At 36.0% G+C, this 27,467-nt stretch overlaps 4 protein-coding genes across 18 annotated transcripts in view; all 4 read left to right on the top strand.

Moving 5' to 3' along the window:
- Window positions 1–1,453, top strand: part of ankrd28b (ankyrin repeat domain 28b) — a 35,387-nt gene extending 33,934 nt beyond the window's left edge. For all 3 annotated transcript variants that reach the window (XM_079837458.1, XM_079837457.1, XM_079837456.1), the window contains one exon: window positions 671–1,453. In XM_079837458.1, the coding sequence (XP_079693584.1) occupies window positions 671–957 (287 nt within the window). In that variant the 3' untranslated portion in view covers window positions 958–1,453. The remainder of the gene's footprint in view (window positions 1–670) is intronic.
- The window catches only part of gtf3c6 (general transcription factor IIIC, polypeptide 6, alpha), a 1,355,101-nt gene that overhangs the window by 95,623 nt on the left and 1,232,011 nt on the right, over window positions 1–27,467 (top strand). The window lies entirely within an intron of this gene.
- Window positions 1,715–10,293, top strand: c16h2orf66 (chromosome 16 C2orf66 homolog; the record flags this gene model as incomplete). Its single annotated transcript, XM_079838089.1, has 4 exons — window positions 1,715–1,810; window positions 4,883–4,950; window positions 9,554–9,656; window positions 10,135–10,293. 4 exons carry the CDS (start codon window positions 1,715–1,717, stop codon window positions 10,291–10,293), a joined length of 426 nt encoding a protein of 141 aa, XP_079694215.1.
- The window catches only part of hacl1 (2-hydroxyacyl-CoA lyase 1), a 76,658-nt gene continuing 60,482 nt past the window's right edge, over window positions 11,292–27,467 (top strand). For 12 of the 13 annotated variants that reach the window (XR_013818042.1, XR_013818043.1, XR_013818044.1 and 9 more), the window contains exons 1-10: window positions 11,318–11,495; window positions 12,637–12,741; window positions 12,846–12,886; window positions 12,973–13,053; window positions 13,150–13,222; window positions 14,270–14,347; window positions 16,761–16,855; window positions 17,887–17,999; window positions 18,112–18,247; window positions 18,326–18,431. Coding sequence is in view for 10 of the 13 variants with exons in the window: in XM_079837051.1 (XP_079693177.1) it covers window positions 11,445–11,495; window positions 12,637–12,741; window positions 12,846–12,886; window positions 12,973–13,053; window positions 13,150–13,222; window positions 14,270–14,347; window positions 16,761–16,855; window positions 17,887–17,999; window positions 18,112–18,247; window positions 18,326–18,431 (879 nt within the window). In the remaining 3 variants the exon portion in view is untranslated. Of the gene's footprint in view, window positions 11,496–12,636; window positions 12,742–12,845; window positions 12,887–12,972; window positions 13,054–13,149; window positions 13,223–14,269; window positions 14,348–16,760; window positions 16,856–17,886; window positions 18,000–18,111; window positions 18,248–18,325; window positions 18,432–27,467 lie in introns of all 13 variants that reach the window. The other variant, XM_079837048.1, reaches the window with a different exon arrangement.

Raw genomic sequence — 27,467 nt, 5'->3', positions numbered from 1 at the left:
ATAAGAAACTCCTTTCAAAAGCATAAAATAATCTTACTGACCCTAAACTTATGAGTCTTATGGTGTGTATATTTTTATATTTCTTATTGTGTGTATATTTCAGAGAAAAAGCTTCGGTCTTCTATGAAGAAAAAGCTTCTACGATTCTTAAAAATGACTCCGAGTCGACTCTTACTTTTGAAAGAAAATTACTATATATACGGTGCACTGTCATATTTCAAACTTTGCAGGATGTTTTTGTTCACTTAGATCTAGGTTACACACTACATGAAAGGTACATTTCAAAATTCCATGATAGGTGCTCTTTCATTTTTATATGTGAATTGTATAATCTTATTTTTTTTACCCCCGCTGGTAGTAAACAATGGAATTTAGGAAATCATGGATGGAATTTTGGGAGCAGGGTTTACAGATAAATAAAACAAAATATTGATTTCCCAATATTATCTTTATATAATAATATTTTTATCATTGTTTTTTAGTTATATTTATTATATATTTATATTTTAGTTTTTTTTATTTTTATCCATAATATATTGGAAAATATTTTTTTCGTAACTATCAGTCCGAATTTCTCCATTGTCGCATCCCTAATTCTCACATGGCATTTTTTTGTTTACCATAATAGTGTCAACCCGTTCTGAAGGCTCTTCTCTCATTTCTCTGATAGGCTACACTCCGGCCCTGGCTTGTGCTCCTAACAAAGACGTGGCAGATTGCCTGGCGCTAATCCTGGCCACCATGATGCCAGTGTCTCCCGGTGGAGGTGCAGTGCCCAGTCTCACGTTCAGTGCCATCAATCACTACACCAGCCCCACTAAAAGCGTCACGTTCGACAGTCTGCCCATGCTCCGCGCCGATCACAGCTCCTATTGCAGTTTCAACAGCATCGGCCGCCACGACGGCGGCTTCTACAAGGACGACGAGCTAAACGACTCTGACTCAGAGACTTACTGAGGTGGAGGAAAGGAGAGGCTCACATCTTGTCTTAATTACCCAGCGGCCGGCCACTCCGCAGAGCCTTAAGTCTCTACACACAACACGCACACAAATACACATGTATAAGAGGCGCAGCAGGCTGGCGCTCCCTGCCCCTTTATCCATCAGCTCAACCTCTGCCAGCACATCTTGCCCTACACAAAAGTAACGGATAAGTGGGCGGACCTCCTGACATGGCAATAACAAGACAAGAATCAGCAGCCTGGGACCAACATTTGCACAGACAGTTTGACACTGTCGTAGTGCTTAGGGATTCGAGATTCGGCTCTTCTCGGAACGCGCGAGAGGATTTCCTGAATCAGTTCCTTACAAAAGACTGGAATATTTGTGATGCTTTCAACGGTTTCAAGTCAGTGTGTGCACTTCTGAATCGATCATTTACAACTTGGTGAAAGAAATGATTTATTTTTTAAAATACGATTTTAATACCTGTCAATTTCTCTGTCCCTCTGAGGGGGAAAAAAAAAAAATCACAGTGTTTCAATAGTTTCAAAACCGCAAGGGCAAAATTGAGGACATGAACATCAGCATTGAAATGCTTCTGGCCACAAGCATGAGTGATGTTAAAAAGCTATCCGTCTCCATCTTCGGTTTTAGGATAAATTATTCTTTTTATCTATGGTATTTATTTTTACTTTCCATATTTCATCATCATTTTGTGCCTTCATAAATTACTGTATGGAGGGAAGGGGCAGCTTGTGAGAACAAATCTACGATGCACAAGAAGTTGAACACTACGTCTGTGAAAAGCACTGAAAATGAAGAGGCAAACGGCTCCCAGCATGCTTTGCTCCAGGATGAGGAACACTGTGTAAACCAATGGTAGAACAGCATTTGATCTCTTTGTATGTTGATATATGAATATAAATATATATTATATTTTTTCTGGCTCTTATTAACATGATGTTTTTGGGCAAATGAAACCACTCGATCCTTCTTTGATGGCCTGTCAGAAAACCTGTGTTTGTCTCTTTTCAAGCTTTGATTTTTGGAATGATTGAAACTGGAAATCTGTTCAAAACAGCTTCCCGGCTGGGAGGGGGCTAGCAGGTACCCGTTTGCTTTCCTGTCCTTTTTTGTTGTGGAAAAAGGAGAGGGATTGGTGCACTCGATGGCCACTGCTGTCCCTCTACTCAGAACGAGAGATTCCTGTATATTTTATGGTTGTTTAAATAAATAAATGAGTTAAGTAATTGGAATCTTTTTTTTTTCTTGTCAAACATTTAAAGAGGGCCTATTATGAATTTTGTTTTCGTTTTTTTTTTCTAGTTAATTGTCCACTCCAAATGGAGTTATTCTCTATATCAGTCCGGCTCAGCACGGTTTCTCAACTCCTTGAAACACCTCGATTGTAGTCTTGAGTTTTCTTCTGGGAACGTACGCATCACAATATTCCTCGTTTAAATAATGATGATAATGTTTATGATAAGGGGCGTGACTGACCAATCACAACACTGGTCCAGCCGACAAATCGGAGCACATTGCGCTTTTTAGAAGGAGGGGCTTTATAGAGACAAACTGGTGGTAGATGTGTTGCAACAATGTAAAATGTGAAAAATATGTATTTTTTGAACATTCATGCATGAAATCCTATTCTAGTAGACCCCAAAATTGTAAAAAGGCATAAAATGGCCTCTTTAATATTCGTTTGGGATGTACACTCAGGCTGTTGGGGTCTCCAGAGACCCCAGACAATAAAATGTGATTTTGTAACAATGTATTTTTGAACAAATGTAATATCATTCACTTTATTAATGTTTTTACTCTATATTTGTGCAGTGTTTTGGGGGATTAAAGGTATTTTTTAAAATTTATATAAATACATTTTTTTTTATTTTTTTTTATGTATGTAACTTTATGTAAAATTTACTTTTAAAAAAATCCACATTTCTCACTTTCATTCATGGAGATAAAATGGACAATGTGCCATGGTTTAATGGAAGATTGCTGCCATCTAATGGAGAACAAACACTTTTAAAATTAAAATAACATGAAATTTCAACTCCAGCCAGTAGATGGCTTCATAGCATTACTCAGTGGCTCATTTGCTATTTCCTCATTGGTTTTCATCTTTTCACAGGTTTTGCATTCAGGTTTATGTTTAGACATTCTAAAATAATTATAACAATGACACTTTTGTTTTAAGTTTGGCTTTTTTTTGTTGCAATAATGACATTACAGTCAAACTGAACAGTGTTATATGTGTTTGTGTGTGTTTACTCCATCAGGGATGTGTAGTGGTATCTCTCCTTCATTTTTAGTGTTTTCTGCATTGCAACTGAATTTTTTTTTTTTTTTTTTTGGACAAATAGTGTAAAAAAAAAAGGAGCCATTTTATAGTCTTGCATTATATAATTATTATTTTTTTAATCCTAAAGTCCCTCCAACACTGCACAAATGTAGAGGTAAAAACATTAATAAAGTGAGTGATATTACTTTTGTTTTGTTTCCTAAAAGACAACATTATTATGTAACAAAATCACATTTTATTGTCTGCTGTCTCTGTAGATCTCGAACATCTCGAGCGTGACTTTTTTTCACGCTAACATACAACCAGATATCATTCTAATTAATTGTAGAGCTAGCAAGTGTCAGCCACCACATCAAGTGTCATGCCATTTAGAAAAGGGGAAAAACATTTCATTTCAGCAAATGTCGTTAGAGGTCAAAAAGACTCCAAATAGCTTATAAGGGTTAAGACAACCATGTACAGGTCATAGACAACCTGAAAATAGGGAATTGCTGGAATTGTGATTTCCAGACCAATTTAAAATAAATTAATAATTGAAAATGAATAATTTCAATAGTGAATACACATTTTATTTGTGTTCTAGCTCACTTTTAAAAGGCTAAACATTTGTTAGTGTAATATTTATGAAAATATTTTTTATATATATTGGATATGGAATAAATGATATTTGACTGACCACAGTCAGATAACTAAATGAATATTGATTGGTCAAAGATTGAAACCCTGTAAACACGATGGTAAGTATGTTGCATGTGTTGCTCCAGCACATCCCATAGATGATCAATTGGATTGAGATCTGGTGAGTTTGCGATTGCAATGAAGGGGTGTATGTACGTGGTCTGCAACAGTAGGTCGTACGTGTCAAAGTAACATCCACATGAATGTCAGAACCCAAGGTTTTCCAACAGAACATTTTATGGAGCATGACACTGCCTTCGCTGGCCTGCTTTCTTCCCATAGTGCATCCTGCACCTCTTCCCCAGGTAAATGACACACACACACCCTGATCTTAAAGAAGCTTTCAACGTACATCATTGAGCCTCTGCTGTCCTAACTTGCATCACTTTTAGTAGGTACCATACCAGGAACATCCCATTTTGGATTTGCTATAGCCATGTACCCATAACTATTTGGCACTCAGAACTTTTTTCTCGCCCATTTAATTTTTTCCTGCTTCCAACACATTAAATTCAAGAACTGACTATTCACCCGCTGCATAATATATCCCACCTCTTGACAGGTGCCTTTGTAAGGATATAATCAATGTTATTCACTTCACCTGTCCGTGGTTATTGCTGTGGCTGATATATATAAATCGAGATAAACTGTCTGAACTCGACTGTACCTTGTCCAGTCAGGAAACACAAAGGCAGCATGTGTTAACACTTCCTGAACCCTTTGAGATGACATAATTGAAGAGCACATTCAAATGTAAAACAAAAATCAAATCTGGGTTCATGAAATTTCAACGCGCTGCCTTTTTTCCCTGACTGGACAGGGTGAAGTGGAGTTCAGAGAGTTTATCTCAATTTATATGTAGCTTACTTTAGGCAAGCTTTCGATACATCAGTAAAAGTAATTATGATTTTCCAATCTTTTAAGTGATTCTGAGTAACTAAAGCTGTTTTGTAGGATCTTATTGCGGAAGACAATATTGCCCACAAGGAGCTCATTGTTAAGAGACGCCAATCCGGCGAAGGGTACAAAAGTAGTAGGCCTAGAAAAACATTTGATTTTCCATTGAATACAGTGAAGACCTTTGTCAGATTAATGTTTGTCAATGAAAACGAAAACGCTGTAAAGGATAGAAGTACAGTGTATTCAATGGATTCTAGTTTAACAAAATGCCAGTAGTTCATCCTTTAAAACATAACTTTCCATTTTAAAAAATCCATAAAACAGTTTTGAAAGTTATATTTTGGTGAATTTTGAAAATTATGTGATAGTACCTATAGAGTGCATGTGGTTGCTTCATGTTAAATCTCACGGTGTACTCTTTGATATCTTGATGTTTTTATTTTGAAATAACAATTTTCAATTAAGTAACCCAATGGTAGTTCTCATTAATATTATATATATATATATATATATATATATATATATATATATATATATATATATATATATATATATATATATATATATATATATATATATATATATATATATATATATATATATATATATATATATATATATATATATATATATATATATATATTACATTTTTAAGTGTCATTAATGCAATACACTAAATAAATTCTATTTACAATTTAATTTTGACAATTTAGTTGAATAATCTACGGGTCTAATTTTCAACACGATAATAATTAGGGATCAGCATAATTGGGGAAAAAAGTCATTTAATAAATTTTCAACGTTCACAAGTTTCAACCGTTTTAAAACGTTTTCTGCATGTATAAAGTATAGGCTACGCTATCATCAGTCAAAATTACATTATAGCCAATTCAATTTTATTCTGTTTTTCTCCGTTCACAGTATTGCAGGTTCGTGATGTGATTCATGAAAATTAGGAATTGCACATCCCTAATAATAAGGGGGAAAAAAATATTATTATTATTATTATTATCATATTATTGCTGTTTTTGTCATTGTTATTATTATTATTATTATTATAAGTATGAATTTTTATAAATATGAACATTGGCGTGGATTTTAGCGTGGAAAGCAAAATCGCAATTTATGTAGCATATTCATACATTTTTGTACATTTTTAAATATTTTAATAGATAAATATATGCATAATAAAAAGATAAATGCGTTTTTATTTATATCAAGGACAACACACATTCATTAACACTGGTGTTATATGAATTTACAAATTTAAGCCAAAATAAATAATTTTCATGTCTCTGAGCTGATTAAATGTTAAAAAGAAGCTGTACACTATAAGCTAAAGGATAACATTGTACCACATAGTTTTTACTAGCCCAAAACATGATCAGAAAACGTAACCAGTTTAAGTTACAGCGAAGTGATTGAATTGAGTTGGTTGGACATAATTATTCTACAAGGATTTTTCCTCAGTCAGTTCTGTTGTCTCAACACAAGGATTTTGCATAGATTAAAAATATTGAGATATTGATGTTGGCCCTATCATTTTCTGAGTGATTTTTACATCTCAAAAATATTTCCTACCTTAGAGCAAAATAACTGTTTGTGTATAAATAATAAAAGATGTTTGCACTCAGTGCATCCTATTTCTAACTAAATTTGAAGACATTTTAAGAAATTGCTGAATATTTTTTGATTATAACACTTAATTATATAAATTCTGTACTGTTTATCAACATTTTATCATTAGTTTTCTTTTAAAAATTGAGCAGAGTGAGTAGCGAGTTAATGTTATAATGTATGCAGTAACAATGTCAGTACCTTTGGGTTAGAGAGTTCATAGAGTTTCTTTTCAGGTTGTAGTCACTCATGAACACTTAGAGTAATAACATAGTAATAACAGAGTTATTACATGTCTGGACTGAGATGACAAGTCGCCCCTAATATGTAGTGCTTGACCCTAAAATTAAGAGACTTGACTGTTTACTATTGTTATTGGGGTTAAGTGCCTTGTTCCTTCCGGAAAGCATCACAATTCATAATCATCATCATCACCACAATATTAATAACACTAACAGGAGGAGAAAAGACCAACAAAAAAAGGCCTTTTAATTTTATCCATCCTTCAAATGAACATTTAATGATTTATATTGTGGTCTAAATCAAGTTCTTTCTTGAAAGAGGTGCTTGAAAACTTTTGAGAAAGACCCTTTAAAGAACAATACTTTTTTTATTTTCTTTTTTTTTACTAATATTATGTTAATTTATCAACTTTAGCATGATATTTTACTGATCTCATGTTACATTTCATATGGATTTTTATGATATGGTACTTTTTGATGTGCAATGGCACTAAGGAAGGTAACACTAAACAGACAGGTTTACTGGTTCTTGATAGGTCAATACAAAGATCAATACAATCAAACATGTCAAGTAACTCTCATTAGAGAATTAGTAGACTATAGCAGACTGTTAGGTTAGGGTTAGGGGTCCGGTTAGCTGCAGCTGCATAGTTACCTATATAGTCTGTTGGTGGAATATCAATATAAAGTGTTAGCAAATATTAAGCAGACAGTCTATTAATAATCTTGCTACTTGACATGTAAAGGTACTTAGGCTATAGTTAGTAGAATGTCTAAAGTGGACCATCAAAATAGTGTTACCAAAGATGTAAAATTTTAGAATTACAGGAAGATTTATTTCTAGTAAAAAAAAATATGACTGTTAATATAATAAAACTGCTTTGATTAATCGCATCAATTCCTGAATTAAGTCAGAATTTAGAAAGTAGAATCTTTTACAGACCTTGACCCAGATTGAAACTCCCCTTCTGTCAAAGACCAACAATAATGATAAAAATGACCCCTAGAAATATTTAGACCAAACGTGCACCACTATAAAGTGACCACTTTGTATCATTTTAAAGGGTTAGTTTGCCCAAAAATGAAAAGTAGCGCATGATATACTCACCCTCAAGTCAGGTGTATATGATATTCTTCTTTCAGACAAATACAATTGGGGTTATATTAAAAATATTGTATAAAAAAAGTCCTGGCTAATCCAGGCTTTATAATGGCAGTGAATTGTTGCCTTGTTTATGAAGTCCATAAAAGTGCATCTATCCATCATATAACTGCTCCACACGGCTCCGCGGGGGTTAATAAAGGCCTTCTGAAGAGAAGTGGCGCGTTTGTGTAAGAAAAATATCCATATTTAAACGTTATAGACTAAAATTACTAACTTCCGGCGCAATTGCCGTACGCATCGATTTACAGCGAAAGTAACCCTTGACCCTTGAACCCTTGACACATGCGTATTGACCACGAACGCAGAAGCGCAGAGGTCATTCATTTCGATATAAGAGAAGAGGGGCTCGAGATTGTTGCGTCAAAGGCGTCACATCTTGCTATGCTTATACATCGCATCAGGGGTTACTCCTTTGCCGTCAGTCGAATTGCGTACGGCTTTCTTCCGGAAGTTAGTTAGTCTATAAAGGTTTAAATACGGTAATTTACATAGACAGTAAAATAATAGATAGATATTATATAGATAGATATAAAAGAAGTATATGTATCTTACACAAACGCATCACTTCGCTTCATCCGGCCTTTATTAACCCCCCGGAGGCATGTGGAGCAGTTATATGATGGATAGATGCACTTTTATGCAACTTCATAAACAAAACAACTATTCACTGCCATTATAATACTTGGATTACCCAGGCCTTTTTTAATATAACGCCGATTGTATTCGTCTGAAAGAAGAATGTCATACACACCTAGGATGACTTGGGTGAGTAAATCATTCGCTAGTTTTATTCTATTTAAACTAACCCTTTAATATCACAAAAAGTGATCAATTGTCAAGGAAAGATAAAGACTCATAGACAAGCAGAGCAGTTCTTAGGAAACGACAGCATAATTTGAAAATGTATAAAATGACTCATTCTCAGTGGGATATAAAACAAAAAAATTGCTTTCAGACCTGAAGTCTCCCTCTGAGCCTTAGCACCACTGGTTGTTAGTGTAAAATAATAATTGGTTGTCAACATTTGTCCTCAACCATATTCATTAAAATATTTCCCATAATTTCAATTTCACTAATATGTCCGGTAGTCTTTTACATTCGCCATGCCCCTTGAAAGGTTAAAGCCATAAATACCACCATCATTATAAGAGGCTATTCTGAGTTGTATGTCTCTAAGGGAGCCATGATGACGCTATAAGGTAAGTTAATTATATCAATTATGGCACTCAAGGTCCGTCCAGTCTTTCTTTGAGTAAAAAGGAAATGCCAATTTGCCAGAAGGTGTGAATTGTTCATGTATGGCTGTGTATAAAAGCAAGGTCACTAAGCTTTTGGGAAACAGAGGCAACCCAACTGCAAACTGACCCGGCATTCACAGGCACTGCAAACATGTGAGTTCTTTTGGTTTGATGTTGAAGATGTGGTTGACTGAGGAAGACTGTTTCATGCTGGGATTGTAATGTCTCTCTGTGTGTGTGTGTGTGTGTGTGTGTGTGTGTGTGTGTGTGTGTGTGTGTGTGTGTGTGTGTGTGTGTGTGTGTGTGTGTGTGTGTGTGTGTGTGTGTGTGTGTGTGTGTGTGTGTGTGTGTGTGTGTGTGTGTGTGTGTGTGTGTGTGTGTGTGTGTGTGTGTGTGTGTGTGTGTGTGTGTGTGTGTGTGTGTGTGTGTGTGTGTGTGTGTGTGTGTGTGTGTTTGCGTCTAGGTTGAAAGTGTTGGCTCTGATGACACTACTGATGGTCTCGGTGGAGTCGGACCTCTCAAATGAAGAGTGGAAGTCTCTGAGCAACCCACAGACCAGGACGCTGGTGAGTCAAACTCTGTTCTTCATCCTTCTGTGGGAGTTATATGTGAATTTATTAGTATTTATGTTTTATATAGGAATATTTTGCATGTGCTTAAAATGTTGAAGTCTGATTAACACTCAAACTTGGCACAGAAGGATAGAAAGGTAAAAATTACATTTTCAATCAGGTTCAGTTTTACTCAAAACTATTTTGACTCAATTTTAAAGAGCCCTTTATGCCGAAAAGGTTCTATATAAGGAGAAACGTCTTAAATAATTGAGTAATACGTTCATAATTAAGGTTTTATAGAACCTTTTTTTGTTAGAGTGTACTTATGTCTTATCTGTGTATAATATGTGTATTATTTATTTGTATTATTACAGTCAGACAATGTTTCTTTTTCTTATAACCTTTTTGTTTTAGCTTCATTTATTTATTTTAAAATATTTAAATGACATTTACTGCATTTCAAATTCATGTTCTCGTAATATGTTGGCAGTTTTTCCGGATCCTGCAGTCGTATCTTGAAGGCAGAGACAGTGAAGCTCAAGCGATGGGCCGGAAAACAGACGTGAAGGTCAACAAAAACAGCAATACGGAAAATACTGGTTACGAAAAGTACAACCACTATCTTCACAATGACATTTATGATGTTTAGCCTGAAGACTTCATTTTTAGTTTCTCAGTGTCTATCATGTAAATCATTAGGTCTAACAGTTTGAGGAATGCTCAAGTCATTATGCCTGTGATGATGTCTCACATATTGAAATTTGAATATATACTACGCAAATGATTCATATAATATTTGTTATGTTATGAATGTTTTAGAAAGTTACAAACTAGTTGATAAAAGCAAAGCATGTCATATATTGAGTTTATAATAAAGACTTGTGTAAGTAATGTGTTGTTCTCTTCAAATGATCATATCCTTTATTTGTTTGCTACATTAATATGATAATGGAAACAGTGGAATGAAATGAAATGGTTATTTTCAAATTCTTTTTTTTCATCCGAACTCCTGTCAGAGAAGCGGACATTATCCAGACAGGTTGTGATAGTGGGTCTCAAAAAATATATAATCATTTTTATTAAATATTGAGGATTTCTGTATATCTGATATTGAAAGAAGTTTTGATAGAAGTTCATAATACTCTAATACTCTCAGGAATGATTCAGTTGTTTGACCAGTACGTTATCAGTAAATGGACAAAGGAAATGTCATATTGATGAGTACAATTTGACAGAAAGTTAAATGAGTTTCCATTAAAGAAAAACATTGGGAGAAATTTAACCAAATGGTGGAAAAATAGATGTTCCTTGGAAACGCTGTTAAATAAATATTTTTTTTATTACAACAAACAAAGAATCAAGTTTGATATTTAATTATAATAATGTAAATAATTCTAATGAATCATTTATACAGTCATAATTAGATATTTTAAGGAAAGTTCTCTCTAAAAATTGCAATGTCCATATGACATGGTAATTCAAATAATAATAATAATTGAAAAATCATTAACTTATAAAATCATACATGTGGTGTAATATTACAAAGAAAACAAATGAATGAATGACCACAAGGGGAGGGTTGTAACCATAGACAGTAAAATAAAGAAAAAGAAAAACAGTGACGCGTTCAGTATATCCAGTAGGTGGAGACATTTGCTTTCAAGTCCAGTGGGTGGAGACCATAGACGGTGGATACATTTTTGCTTACACATTAACCACAGAAGAAGAGCAGCAGCAGCACCACAGCAGAGCAGTTTGATATATGTATTTGAGTGGAATGAGTTTGTTGTGAAGGGGATTATGGATGAAGTGACTGGAGCTCAGCTGATCGCTGAGGCGCTCAAATCTCAGGTCTGTGTTGTGTTGCCGGATGCTTTTCAAAAATAGTTTTCTCTAGGCTTCTCCTGTAACTTATAGCTATTTAATTGAAATAATCTTGCAAAGTAGGCTATCTATTCCAAACCTTTGTCCATAGCACCTGGTCATAAAACTTGTATTTTATTGACATTGTTGCTGTTATTCTTTGCAACATGTGTGCAAAGAATGAGCGTGTCGCCTGCTGTACTATTGAACTTGGACAGTGTGTCAAAGGTTCCGCGCATGCGCAATAAAGCTGTCAAAGATGTGTGATACAAACACTAAACTAGGCATAGAGTTAAATATGTATATAACAATTTGTGTGTAATTCATTCACTGTATGTTAAAAAATTATTAGATAAAAGAAAGAAATCTGTAACATCTTGACTAAATATGTAGCCTGAATCAGGGGCTTCAAACTTTTAGATGTCACAGACCCCCAAATATGATCATCCTCTTGCGAGGGACACCCATCCTAAAAATTAAAAGGCAGATATAATATTTTCATGTATAAAACAACTTATTTGTACTGTGAAATTAAATATAATTAAAAATGTAAACAATTTAATTAAAAAAGTAATATTATGATGTGGTTCACAACCATTTTCCTTGTGTAGCATTAATATTTACTATAGAGTGTGTGTATATGTATATCCTGTATAGATGTATCATTTATTATTTTGAATCAGTTATATTTACTTATTTAAATAAATTTATTTTAAACAGATTTATTAAAGAATATTTTTTTTATTTTAATCAATTATTTTGAATTTATTAAAATTATTAATTAATTATACATTTCAATCAAGTGTTTATAAGCTTATGTATTTATTTAAATAAACATTTATTTTTTTCATTTTTTAAATAATTTTTTTTAGTCAAGTTTAGTTAGTTTAGTTGTTTGTTTGTTTATAGAATCATATTTTTATTATTTATTTATTTAAACTTTTTTTTCTCTAAACTTTTCCATGGTCCCTCTCTTGTGGCTCCTTGGTTTGAAAACCCCTGGCCTAAATGTACTGCTTCTTTTATTGTGCCTTGGATTACCAGAAATAATTGTAATATTAAAACGAATATTCAGCATATTAGTTTGTCTATTAGGTATGTCTTTTCTTATATTTAACTCCATCTGCAGAATGTGGAGTACATGTTTGGCATCGTTGGCGTGCCTATCATCGAGGTGGCCATGGCCGCCCAAGCAGCGGGCATCAAGTATGTGGGCATGCGCAATGAACAAGCAGTAAGACAGTCTCTCTTTCCACTTTTATTTCAAATGTGTCCTGATTTCATTACATTGAAGACTGTCTGGGTCTGTGTTTACATGCATCTTCCATCTTCTAACAGGCCTGCTATGCTGCGTCTGCTATTGGGTATTTAACAGGATGGTATGAATATGTCAATTAATTTCTCTTTTTTTTTTTACTTGTTTTTTCTCATGCTGTTTTGCTGAAGTCTCATTTATTTTCCTTAGGCCAGCTGTGTGCCTGGTGGTGTCTGGACCTGGGTTGATTCATGCTCTCGGAGGAATGGCCAATGCTAACGTGAACTGCTGGTAGCTCCCACACTGCTGAATTCGCTTAAAATGAAAGGGAATTGACCTCAAATGGGCCGTTTTTTTGTACTTTTCTTCTCTTCTTTGAAATCACAGGCCTGTTATTGTCATTGGTGGCTCATCTGATAGGAACCAAGAAACCACTGGAGCATTTCAGGAGTTCCCTCAGGTAGGGATGATAGGAAATGTTTGCCTCTGGTATCTCAGTATTTATACTGATTTGATACATTAAAGAGATAGTTCACCCAAAAATGAAAATTAGCCCATGATTTACTCACCCCCAAGTCATCCTAGGTGTATATGACATTCTTCTTTCAGACGAATAAAATCTGAGTTATATTACAAAAGTCCAGGCTAATCCAAGCATTAGAATTTGATTTATAGTTGCTCTGTTTTTGAAGTCCATAAAAAGTGCATCTGTCCGTCAAATAACGTGCTCCACGCGGCTCCGGGGTGTTAATAAAGGCCTTCTGAAGCGAATCGACGCGTTTGTGTAAGAAAAATATTCATATTTAAAACTTTATCAACTAAACTTTCGATCGACTGCCTTCCATGGAAAAATGTTGAATGTTGAAAGTGAAACTCAAGATGCGTACGTGACGTCATGACAAGCGTACGTGGTCGCGTTAGTCTTTTGATCGGCAGGGGAACTTTCAACAATTTTTCCATGAATTGAGCAGGGAAGGCGGTCGGTCGAAAGTTTACTTGATAAAGTTTTAAATATGGATATTTTTCTTACACAAACGCATCGATTCGCTTCAGAAGGCCTTTATTAACACCCCAGAGCCGCGTGGAGCACGTTATTTGACGGACAGATGCACTTTTTATGGACTTCAAAAACAGAGCAACTATGAATCCAATTCTAATGCTTGGATCAGCCTGGACTTTTGTAATAGAACTCCGATTTTATTCGTCTGAAAGAAGAATGTCATATACACCTAGGATGACTTGAGGGTGAGTAAATTATGGGCTAATTTTTATTTTTGGGTGAACTATCCCTTTAAGCAACAGATAAACAGCATTTGCTGACTGATAAATGAAACATGTTCTGTCAGTAGATTCAAAAATTCAGTCAATAATTAGTGATTCATCTCATATATTTATATGTGCTTAATGTGTTCAGTTCCTTTCTAAGGAAAGAAACACAAATAGTAATTTGGATTTATTTTCTAGTGTCTCTTTCACCGCTGTTATTCTTTTTCTTGTTTCTCATCAGGTTGAAGCTTGTCGTCTGTATAGCAAGTTTTCTGCTCGACCAAGCAACCTTGAGATGATACCAGCTGTAGTTGAAAAAGTAAAGTGTGAAATGTGAATCTGTTTAAAGACCCCATGAAATCAAAAATTCAAGTTTTGTGGCTTGTAGTCCATGTCTGTCCTTTGAGCCCATCTATATGATTTTAACAAAAAACTTGCTAACTACACGATCTCCTGGCACTGCGCATCATCGAGCACAAGTTCATGCTTCTATTTGGCGTGCTCTTTATATGCAAAAGTAATCTTTAAAGTGCATCTGGTACGCAGAATTTATATATTTATACATTATATATTTCGTATCAAATGCATGCAAAAAGTGCGTATCATATGTACTCTAAAAAAACGGATTAAAGCGTAGATGTACATTTCTGCGTGTAAAGAGTAGGGCTGGGACGGTTACCGTATTACCGTAATACCGCGGTCACGTGACGCCTACCGCGGGTCTGAGATCGTCACCGCCATCACCGAAAAAAATAAATAAATAAATACCATTGGCCTTGGCCTGCCCATGTGTGCACGTTGTGTCTAATTCAATGGATTAATTGATTCTAATGACATGGATTGTGTCTAATGACATGTGTGTCTTATATGGATTCAAGGTTTTCTAAACAAAACATAACAAAAGATGGAGCAAATCCGACCTTTCGCGAGTTGGGGAGCGCAATGTTCCATTATAACATTCCATTTGTACCTGTGTAATGTCTTTTAGCCTATAATTTGAATTTAATTTTACTAAAGCATAAAATACAGGGGCATAAGCAGGACCTCAGTTTTTAATTGCACGTACACAATTCTCTCACATGGTTGCGCAGCCGACAATAGCGGGTAGGGAGATAGAAGTCATGAACGCAGAAAAAGAACGCACCGCCCGGGCCATGGGTTTGTGTCGAACGTTGGTGACCGATTTCTCCCATAGCTGGCAAAAAAAAAACTACGGCTTCAGAAAGAACAAACTGAACAGGAGCTGCCTCAGCCCTCCTTAGTACTGGTAAGCTTTTACTCTCTTCCAACTCTGTTTGGGAAAGATTGACTACAAATAAGCTGGGCCTGCGAAATTTCATTCAATATAATCAATAAATAATCTATTGTAGGCAATTAAATATAAGTTGGCTATGTGATTCTGAAATTCCAATTTCATTAACAGGCTATCGAAAAAGATATCCGTCTGGCAGGCTTACAATCACAGTAGTGTGCGACACTTTGTTAAATTAAATAGCCTTCGTTAAATATTTGAACCACTGAGACAAAAGCGCACATGAGATATATAAATTAATATGAATATGTAAAAATATGAAATATAAATAATAAGTAATATACAATCACGGTAGTGTGAGCAGCGACACTTTGTTAAATTAAATAGCCTTCGTTAAATAGCACCCCTGAGACAAAAGCGCACACGAGATACACGACATATAGCCTATATATAAATTAATATAAATATGTAAAAATAGGCCGAATATAATATAACAATATAATATGTAAAAATTATTTAGGCTATGTAATATAAATAACATAAATATAAATACTTAGTATACTAATAGAGACAAAAGCGCACACGGGAGGTGTAAATTGTAAATGTAAATTAATAGCCTGAATATTTTAAAATATGTAATATAAAAATATAAATACTATAAATATAAATAATATATTAGGCTATATTATATGGGCGGGTGTGCGCGAAAGTCGTTATAGTTTAAGTGATTGTTTGATGACGACGACTGTAATCTGAAAGTAAAAATATGGGAAATAAATAAACAAATAAATATATATTACTGATCAATACCGATAAATAAAAATGTGTTTGTTTGTCTTTGTTTATGCTGTTCCATCATCAAATCTCTCAGTCGTGATCTGATCTGCTCTCTCAGGAAAAAATATGAAGGCTGGGATGTAAACCATAGCCTAGTCTATATTTCGTTTTGCCAGCACTTTTTTTTTTCAGATATCATTCCATTTCTGTTCTAATTGTTCCTGTTCTAAACGTGAAAAAATAAATGTAAAATAAACATGTTCCTTATTATGTTCAATTGCCTGCGTTGGTGTGTGCGCGAGCGGCTGTGCGCGAAAGTCGAGCGGGAGCCGTTTAAAGCGGTTTATCTCTGAACCGCGGGAATTTCTTGCTTTTCAACCGCGGTAAGAAAAAATCCATACCGTCCCAGCCCTAGTAAAGAGCATGCATAATGAAAGGATAAACTTGTGCTATAGATGCGCAGTACCAGGAGATTGGGCTCATTTTAGCAGATATACTTTTTTTGAAATGTTAATTTTTAGCAATTTTACAAATTCAAAATATGAATAAGTACTATAGTAGTATATATATAAATAATACAAAAATAGCCCTGCCCTATGTTTGTCACACATTTCATGGGGTACTGAAATTAAATGCTTCTAATGCAGGCGAAATATACAGTGTACAATGTTCAGCAGTTAATGTTCTGTTTGTGTATTTTTAGGCTGTAAGGAGCAGCATTTACGGCCGTCCAGGTGCGTGTTACATAGACATAGCTGGAGACATGGTGAATGCCAAAATAGACCGGACCAGTGTCAGGTGAGCTTAATCATAGCAATGGGGAGCTTCTTAAAGGGGACCTATTATGCAAAATTCACTTTTATATGGTGTTTAAGGTAATAATCAACACGCTCCTTTTTTAGTCCCCATAAATCATGAGCAATGTCTTAGAATAAGCTGTTTGCAGTTTCTATGCAATGTGACATCACATCGCAAAGGCCCCGCCCATGAGTTCTAACGGACTCTGCCCTATTAGCATAGACCCCGCCCTGAGTGAGCTGTACACAGTCCGCCATGTTTATCTCCTCGCCAGAGCATTTAACAGCAGCATTCATGTAAGAAATGTATACTTATTAAAGTTATTCAATCAAGAGCAGTGACTGATTTTCTGTTTTTCTTTTGTTGTTTGATTCATATTAACAACATATATAGCAGCATATACTGTATATATTACGCTGCTTTCACTTTAATACACAGATCTAATATACACATACGATTTCTTTACTTGCTGTTTACGTTCACACTCACAGACATAACCGACTGTAATTATGTGAACTTTGTGTGTTTTTGACATAACTCTGTGTGTATTTGTCAGTTTAAGCACAATAAGAGGTGAAAGAGAACTTCAATACTCATAGGACGTGCCGACTGACAGATTTCTGTGCGTGTACTTCTGATGTGTGCGCTCGGAAAACCTATATATCAGAAGTTTAGACTGATGGCTTTAAAATGCATGCAGATAATACACTTTCATGATGATGAAGAACTGCAATTTTATGTCAGCGTGACTGGGATAGAGAAGATAATGGTTTTTGGCAGAGTATCCGAGGCACAAGCTGTAGGCTCTGCCCTCTTCTGGAAAGTGGGTGGGGAGCAGCAGCTCATTTGCATTTAAAGATACATGCATGAAAACGGCATGTTTTTCGTTCCACTCAAAAATGGGCCATAATAGGTCACCTTTGACTAACCATAGTTCCTGATATGATGATCACTTATTGATGATTTTTCTTTTGCATCTTGAAATATGCACAATTGCATTGCTTTTATACACGTTCTCCATTTTTCTTTAGGTTTGTTTCCTGTTGTCCTGCTCCTCCAGTGAGTCAGGCTGACAGCAGGGAGATCACACAGGCTGTCAGGCTGCTCAAAGCGGCTCAGAGGCCTCTGATCATCGTGGGCAAAGGTGAACAGATTAGAACTGAATGACCCAGATGTTTGAGCATCTTCAAGGCTAAAGGCTAAGGCCAAATGAAAGCAATGTTGCAAATGCAGTGTTGAGCTGTGATCTGGTGCAGGTGCGGCGTATGCCAGGGCGGAGAAAGAGGTCAGGGAGCTGGTGGAGGTGACTGGAATCCCCTTCCTTCCCACACCTATGGGGAAAGGAGTACTGCCGGATGACCACTCCAACTGTGTTGCTGCTGCCAGATCCAGGTATGTGTCTAAATGATCTTTACAAAATCCCTTTTTAGAGGAACTGAATGATGTGATGCTCATCTCTCACTGTTCTAGAGCTCTGTCGCAGGCTGATGTTGTAGTGTTGCTGGGTGCCAGACTCAACTGGATCCTGCACTTTGGTTTTCCACCAAGATTCAGTCCCGATGTGAAGATCATTCAGGTTAGTTGCAACCTGGACACTCAGTAAGTTGCTGCAACATCAGCGTAAAGACTTTAAAGTCCCCCCAGCAGTACCTTAAAGGATTAGTTCACTTTTAAATAAACTTTTGCTGATAATTTACTCACCCCCATGTCATCCAAGATGTCCATGTCTTTCTTTCTGCAGTCGAAAAGAAATTAAGGTTTTGGATGAAAACAGTCCAGGGTTTTTCTCCATATAATGGACTTCAATGGGCCCCAAACGGTTCAAGGTCCAAATGACTGCGAGAAACCGAGCAGTATTTATGCTATTATTTTACCTCTTATCAGACGAACGTGATCATCTCTGAGCTCAGCCCTTACTTCCCCTAAGTGAGGTCAAAATACGAGCGTGGTCATAGATGTATACGTAGATACCTCATTAGCGCTTGTACGGATCATTAGAATTAAGCATCTACGATCGATATATCTATGACCAGACTCGTATTTTGACCTCACTTAGCGGAAGTAATGGCTGAGTTCAGAGATGATCACGTTCGTCTGATAAGAGGTAAAATAATAGCATAGATACTGCTCGGTTTCTCGCAGAAACTGATCGATTCGCTAGATAAGACCCTTATTCATTGTTTGGTATCGTTTAAATCCCTTTGAAGCTGTACTGAAACTGTCATTTGGACCTTGAACCGGTTGGGGCCCCATTGAAGTCCATTATATGGATAAAAACCCTGGACTGTTTTCATCCAAAACCTTAATTTCTTTTCGACTGCAGAAAGAAAGACATCTTGGATAACATGGGGGTGAGTAAATTATCAGCAAAAGTTTATTTAAAAGTGAACTAATCCTTTAATACTCATCTTTGAAAATAATTTTTTTTAATGTTTTCTTTCCTGTGAAAATGTTTTTCTGTCACAAAGCGACCCCTGGAGAACCGCTTTAAATAGTGCGAGGGTTCGTTTGAGGTGTAATTTATTTAAAGTACAGAAGATATACACAAAAGTCCACAAGTGATGGCGTGAAGATATATACAGTGTAAATACCAAAAACAAAAATACAGTGTCAAAGAAACAACAAACTGGAAAATAACGATAAAAAAAGGGTATCTTCAATATACTTGCTTTGGTAGATTGGTAAATAGCTTGAACTCTACACCCTTCATTTAGTAGACCTTATGCGCCAGAGAAACAAGCACACAGCTATCTTTACATTTTTGTGTCTGAACTTCAGTTTTTGCTGTAGCTCTGTATATTTCTATGGCATCGCTGCCTAAGAGTAATTTGCTGGTGAAGTAGATTTACTTATTGTAGTGTTAACGACAGTTATCATCATAAGCATTGTAATGTTTGAAGCAGATATCATAACAAATGTCAGTAGACCAGGAAGATTTTAAAATTAGCGGTTCATTCATAAATCCGTAATATCTTACCTTCATGCTGTGGAAATACAAACCGGAAGACAGAACACAATGAGCACAGCGCTGAAAATGGGCGGGGCTACATAAGGTGTATACGCGTAACCATGAATATGCTAATTCGTCTCTGTCTCCACTCATTCACACCAGCTCAGACTACCTGATCCACTCGGTCAACTGTAGCAAACACTACACAATGGCAAGGGGAAATATTGGTTTACAACCAATTAGAAACAAATTATACAGGGTCGTCTACAAGTCGATGTATCAGAATTAGGGATGCCACAATTCTCAATATAATATTGAACCATTCGGTACGGCATTCACGGTTCAATACGCTCTTGTGAATAGCGTTTTTGTCGGTTTTGCATTTAATTAAAACAAATTTTTTTTATTTCTCTCCGTTTATTTCAGCTCTGTTAGAGTGTGCCTTTGTGTGTGCCTACGCGCTGATATGAGCAAATATCCCATCACTATGCACTAAAGTTAGGGGATGTTTAGCCATGCTTGCAATGCTGGTGTCAGAGAGTTATACTCACGGAACACTATAGTTATTCACAATCATCAAAGTTCATTATTTGCATGCATTTTAAAGACTTGCTGGTTAAACGTTTCATTCGTTTTAACATGCGCCGAGCGCGAGCACTAAAAGCCTGTCAAACACGTGATTACTGGACTAAGTAGTCTTACCACGCTAATATTGTCAAATACACACAAGGTTCACATAAACACAGTCGGTTATGTCTAAAGTGAAAGTCAAATTGGCGTGTGTCTGTATATTAGATGTGTAGAGGTCTTAAATTGACAGCAGCGCAGCCTAGTGAACACGCTGTCCTTAAAGCGACAGTTCACCTCTAAAATAATGTCATTATTTACTCACTCTAATGTTGTTCCAAACCTGTATTCATTTCTTCTGTTGAACACAGACAGTTGATGGTAGCCATTGACATCCATATTATTATTTCCTACAATGGGGATCAGCAACTGTTTGGTTTCCAACATTCTTCAAAATATATTTGATGTCCAACAGAAGAAAGAACTTTATTCAGGTTTAAAACAACTTGAGCGCGAATAATAGATGACAGAATTACATTTTTGAGTGAACTATCCCTTTAATGCTGATAAAACAACAAAAGACAAAGAGAAAATCACTCACTGCTCTTGACTGAAAAACTTTAATACAGTAGCTTTAATAAGAATCAATGTATATTTTATAGTGAAGTCTATGTAGTGTTTTAATTTTACATTTATTCATTCAATCTCATACTTAAATGCTAATGTAAAGCTCTGAGCTGCCAGTATAAACCTTTATATACATTTATTTTATATTATACAATACACTAGGAATGTGTACAAGGGTTTTTAAAGTAAAATTAAAGCTGCGAGCAGCGATGACGGGCCCAAGCCGGTGGCACCGCCACCCCGGTGGCATCAGTTTAACTGTGCACGGCAGGCAATAGGCATTTAAAATGGGAAAACATAAAAGGACTATGTCAAAGTCATCTGAATTCACCACATTAACTGCAGCAGTTGGTGCTGCTATGACCACAAACCACAACAGCCACATCTATGAGATCAATTAAATTTATATGAATTTCATGTCAGATTATGTCAAAGGTCAAATTGGAATGAGTTCAGAATACCATTCGAATGCTGATGTTGTTTTATTCTAACACTTCTCTTCATGTGTTTTTGACCTACCTTAGCTACCATTTGTGCACCAATCTTATGCACCATAAAACATGCTTTAATTTCAATATGGGTGGTCCGATAAAATTTTTTTAATAAAAAATGTATAAATGGAGCCAAATCACAGAAACTGCAAAGATGATTTTAATATCAGTGTCAGGTAAGAGTAAGATGCGTGTCTACATTTTATGGAAGTTTATTATAAATAGCCACTTTTATAAAATCATGTGAAATTTATGTTTTAATACATTTATATTATATCAGTAAATAATTAATTTAAAGACATGTGCATCATACGTGATCTTGGCAAACACATCACATGACGTTTTTATTTCAAGTGATAGTTATTTGTGATAGCCTATATGAAAGGGTTAAATTATGATCAAGAGAGAAAGTCACACACACACACACACACACACACACACACACACACACACACACACACACACACACACACACACACACACACACACACACACACACACACACACACACACACAATGATAGAGTGAGAGTGAGGGGGAGGGGAAGGACTGAGAGAAAGGCACACACACAAACTCACAGGGTGAGAGAGAGACCCCCCCCCCCCCTCCCCACACACACACACACAGATAGAGAGGGGGAAGGGGAAAGACAGGCAGATGGCATTCCATAGACTTAATGGTTTGTATACTGTACAAACTGTACATTCTATCCCCCTACACTACCCCTAAGCCTACATATCGCACACACACACACACACACACTACCCCTAAACCTACCATCACAGAAAACATTCTGCATTTTTACATTTTTATTAAAAAATTGTTTAATATGCTGTTAAAGCTATTTTGATTTACGGGGACACATGAAATGTCTTCATAAACCATGATTATGTTGTAATAAACACCCCTCCACCTATATATGTTATATATATATTATGTTATATATACCATGATTATATCCCAAAATAATAAATGTTATATTTACCCATGGCCTTCCCTGTTATACAGAAATGTAATAGTTATCAAACCTTCCTTAACTGCATAAATAATAAATGAAATATAGATGAATCATCATTAAAGCTACAATTTTCTCTATTCCCGTTGTTCTTTGATGAACATTAATGACAGGCATCATCAGTGCTCCTGTCACTTTAAGAACAACCGCGGATCTCACGCGCGGTCCCGCGCATCTCATTTCCTCACAACTCTTTAAAGTTCATTTAAGACGTTATTTAACTAATTTAAGACTCTAATATGAGAATACTCAAAATCCTCTGTGTTATTGTTTGTTCAAGAGCAAAAGAGAACTCGATGTGAGCAGGAAACTGACGCGAGTCTATCTATGCGTCGAGTGTGTGTGTGTGTGTGTGTGTGTGTGTGTGTCAGTGTCCCTTGATTAGCTGACATGAGACGCATCCACACAGATAGGACACTGACAGACACACACACACACACACACACACACACACACACACACACACACACACACACACACACACACACACCGCAGCATAGCCATACAGTTTAAGTTCACCCACACTATATATTAATAAAAAGGTTTACAGTGCAAATACTGTTGTTGCAAATACTGTGCATAAAATTTGAAAACATTTGCAAAAAACACCACTGTATCATTACATTTTTTTTTTAAACCTTTAAGTAACCATTTTTTAAACATCTATAAACATTACATTTACATAGATAGACGGACCAGATATTCCTAACACTTTGGGAATACTTTAGGGTTACTAGTTGTTTTGTAAACTGTCTATAAACATTATCTGGATGGTTATTGTAAAGTTGCAACCGATGACTATAATACCTTGTTAAATAGTTTAATAAACAGTACCAGTAAAACGTGGGCAGTACCAGTAAAACATGTAAACAGTACCAGTCAAACATGTGGGTTGTCCTGATACTGTACTTCAAAATGTAATAGTGTAAAAATTGCCACAGAATAAAGTAATTGTTCAAGATCTATTGGTAACTCATAAAAATAATGTCATATTTGCATAAACTGTCACTACCGTATATCCCGACACTAGCACATTAAGATAAGCTATGAAAAAAATCATGTTCCTCTGCCTCTTTCTGGTTAAATAATGTTTATAATAATTGTTAATATAGCATGCTATATTAACTATTCCAGGTTATTTATGCATAGCATAAATAATAGTTAGTATAGCATGCTATGCCACTTTCATCAAAACATATTACAAAGCTATAGCAATCTCATGTCATTCCGTCTGTTCGAAAAAAAAGTTGCACTAACTGTTCATTACAAGCAGCATTTGCCATCAGACAGGTAACGATAGCTAACATAAACATATTTTTGCTAGCCCACCTGCTGCAAACTTACACCATTTTTGTACAAGACAAGTAGAGCTATTTTATCCAGTGTAATTTATCACATACCACTATCTTGTTTTTTCTTATCCTCCTCTTCCTTTCTCTTTTTTCTTTTCTGGCTTCCTGAAGCATAAAATTCCGCTTCAAATCCGAAGATTTTGTATTTTGCCGACAGCAGAGATCGCGTGGTTGGCTGGCTGCTGTCAGCGACTTCTGAGAGGGGCCCCTTAAGGGGGATCCCGATAACAGTGTCATTGCACTTTACTGCATTGACTATCAATGGGGCGCTCACACAGTTTGTCGTTTCATTTTATTCTTAACCTGTCGCTGTCTTGGTGCCCCAGGCCAGCTCGAGGCCCCAAGCAATTGCTTGGTTTGCCTGCCTTGTCGCGACGGGCCTGCACACACACACACACACACACACACACACACACACACACACACACACACACACACACACACAGACAGGACACTGACACACACACACACACACACACACACACACACACACAGGACATTGGCATACAGCGTGTTCTCTTGTGTCTTGTCGCGCTTGGAAGCATTTACATGAATAGGAGCGTGATCATGTAACGCTAAGCAAAAATGGATATAAAAACGGACGCTGCGTTATTTGCGTTAAATATTTTTAATGCGTTAAGCTTCCGTTTCACGTTGACCGAGTTTGGTGGAGATTGAATAAATCGCCTACGAGGAGAACGTAAAAACTCAGAAACTGAATTATACAAATATTCACGTTCAAACAAACTTTCTGTGAAAAAAGACACTTATAAACAGACACTTGTAGAAAATAATGTGAATTTTTTTTTTTTTTTTTATAAATTTGAACTATGTCAGTAAATAATGAATTTAAAGACAAATGTGTCAAAAGTGATCTTTGCAAACACAGCACATGACCTTCTGTAAAGCACATGTATAGAAAACACACTCACACTCCTCTGTTTTAAAAAAAAGAGTTCTGTCTGAATGAGTACATGAAATCACGGCTGTCAGGTGAAAAGAATTGTAACTCAAATGTCATTTAGAAAATGAGTTCTGTAGTGATATAGTGTCATAGTTCATGTCCACATTAACCACTACGTTGTAATACCAATAGCCATGTCATCATACACATTTGTGTCCTCATAAATCACATAAGCAAGCACAGAGAGAGAGAGAGAGAGAAAGGGAGTTTCAAAAATAATACAACACTGCCCCCTTTTGGTGATAGAGGGGAGGGCACACAAACAGTCAAAAACATTATTAAACTTTGACATGTTGCCATGGCAGCATTATTTGAAATATCAGGAATTCATTCATATGTCTCTATCTGTCATGTTTTCACATTATACTGATGAAGTTTGAAGTCAATCGTGTGAAAATAAGATGGTGATTCAAAGCATTTTTGAAAGTGACACACTTCCTGCTGCCAGTTGGTGGCGCTATAACTTTGACTCACAAAAGTCATATCCATGTGATCGGCCTCTTACAACGAACACACAGCTGAAGTTTCATCCAAATCAGTCAATGTTTTCACAAGTTATTACACACTTCCTGTTTACCTTTTCTCGCCATAAATTCGTTGCTTCGCCACGGCCAAACCGTTTAAGATATCAAAAATCCGTTCGCAATTTAGCATCCTCTGTGTCTTGACTTCATGCTGACCGAGTTTGGCACTGATTGAAACAATGGCCTCGGAGGAGTATATTAAATTCCAGAGCATGTGTTTTCAGAACAACCCATATTAGCTCACTTCCTGTTGGGCTGACACGTAACTTAGAGCACGAAAGTTGTTTGGCCCAATGAGGTCTATATGTGTACCGAGTTTCATACATGTACGTGCAAGTGTGTTTGATATATAGACCAAGTTTTCAGACACCACTTTAGGGGGCGCTGTCGAGCCCCCCTGCCACGCCCGGGTACCAGCTTCAGCCCGGCTCTGATGGCCGCGCATTCCGATGTGTGTGCAAAGTTTCAAGAGTTTTTGAGCATGGTAAGGGCCCCAAAAGTGCCCGAGAAGTCGATAAAATAATAATAATAATAATAATTAAAGCTGCGAGCAGCGATGACGGGCCCAAGCCGGTGGCACCGCCACGCCGGTGGCATCAGCTTAACTGTGCACGGCAGGCAATAGGCATTTAAAATGGGAAAACATAAAAGGACTATGTCAAAGTCATCTGAATTCACCACATTAACTGCAGCAGTTGGTGCTGCTATGACCACAAACCACAACAGCCACATCTATGAGATCAATTAAATTTATATGAATTTCATGTCAGATTATGTCAAAGGTCAAATTGGAATGAGTTCAGAATACCATTCGAATGCTGATGTTGTTTTATTCTAACACTTCTCTTCATGTGTTTTTGAGCTACCTTAGCTACCGTTTGTGCACCAATCTTATGCACCATAAAACATGCTTTAATTTCAATATGGGTGGTCCAATAAATTCTTTTTAATAAAAAATGTATAAATGGAGCCAAATCACAGAAACTGCAAAGATGATTTTAATATCAGTGTCAGGTAAGAGTAAGATGCGTGTCTACATTTTATGGAAGTTTATTATAAATAGCCACTTTTATAAAATCATGTGAAATTTATGTTTTAATACATTTATATTATATCAGTAAATAATTAATTTAAAGACATGTGCATCATACGTGATCTTGGCAAACACATCACATGACGTTTTTATTTTAAGTGATAGTTATTTGTGATAGCCTATATGAAAGGGTTAAATTATGATCAAAAGAGAAAGGCACACACACACACACAATGATAGAGTGAGAGTGAGGGGGAGGGGAAGGACTGAGAGAAAGGCACACACACAAACTCACAGGGTGAGAGAGAGACCCCCCCCACACACACACACACAGATAGAGAGGGGGAAGGGGAAAGACAGGCAGATGGCATTCCATAGACTTAATGGTTTGTATACTGTAAAAACTGTACATTCTATCCCCCTACACTACCCCTAAGCCTACATATCACACACACACACACACACTACCCCTAAACCTACCATCACAGAAAACATTCTGCATTTTTACATTTTTATTAAAAAATTGTTTAGTATGCTGTTAAAGCTATTTTTATTTACGGGGACACATGAAATGTCTTCATAAACCATGATTATGTTGTAATAAACACCCCTCCAACACACGCATTTCTGAGGCTTTGCCCATTTCCACTGACTGACATCTCTGATGTGTGTGTTGAGTTTCAAGCAATTTCAAGCATGCTAAGAGAAATTATACAAATATTCACGTTCAAACCAAAATATCTGACTTCCTGTTGGTCAGAGCTAATGACTGTAAAGTAAAAAATTAACTAATTAATCACATTTTTTTCTGTAATTAATCACGATTAATCGCAAGTTTTTAATATTTTAAGTTTGTAATATTTTGATATTGTAATAATTTCAGTTACTCTCCAAATTAATTTAGAAACAATTTAAAGACAGCATATTGTAAATATGTGTTGTATTGTCATTTTTTATGAATGAAGGCCAGTATCACTGATACTAAATTCTCTATGAAACATTAATGACGTTACATTGCAGTATAACTGAAAGCTCCCAATTTCAACATTTATTAGTCTTTAAAAAACAACTTTTAATTTAAGTGAACTT

This window comes from Gobio gobio, assembly GCF_949357685.1.
Source record: "Gobio gobio genome assembly, chromosome: 15".
NCBI lineage: Eukaryota > Metazoa > Chordata > Actinopteri > Cypriniformes > Gobionidae > Gobio > Gobio gobio.
The sequence above is the reverse complement of the archived record's forward strand: the minus strand, read 5'-3'. Positions and strand labels throughout refer to the sequence as shown.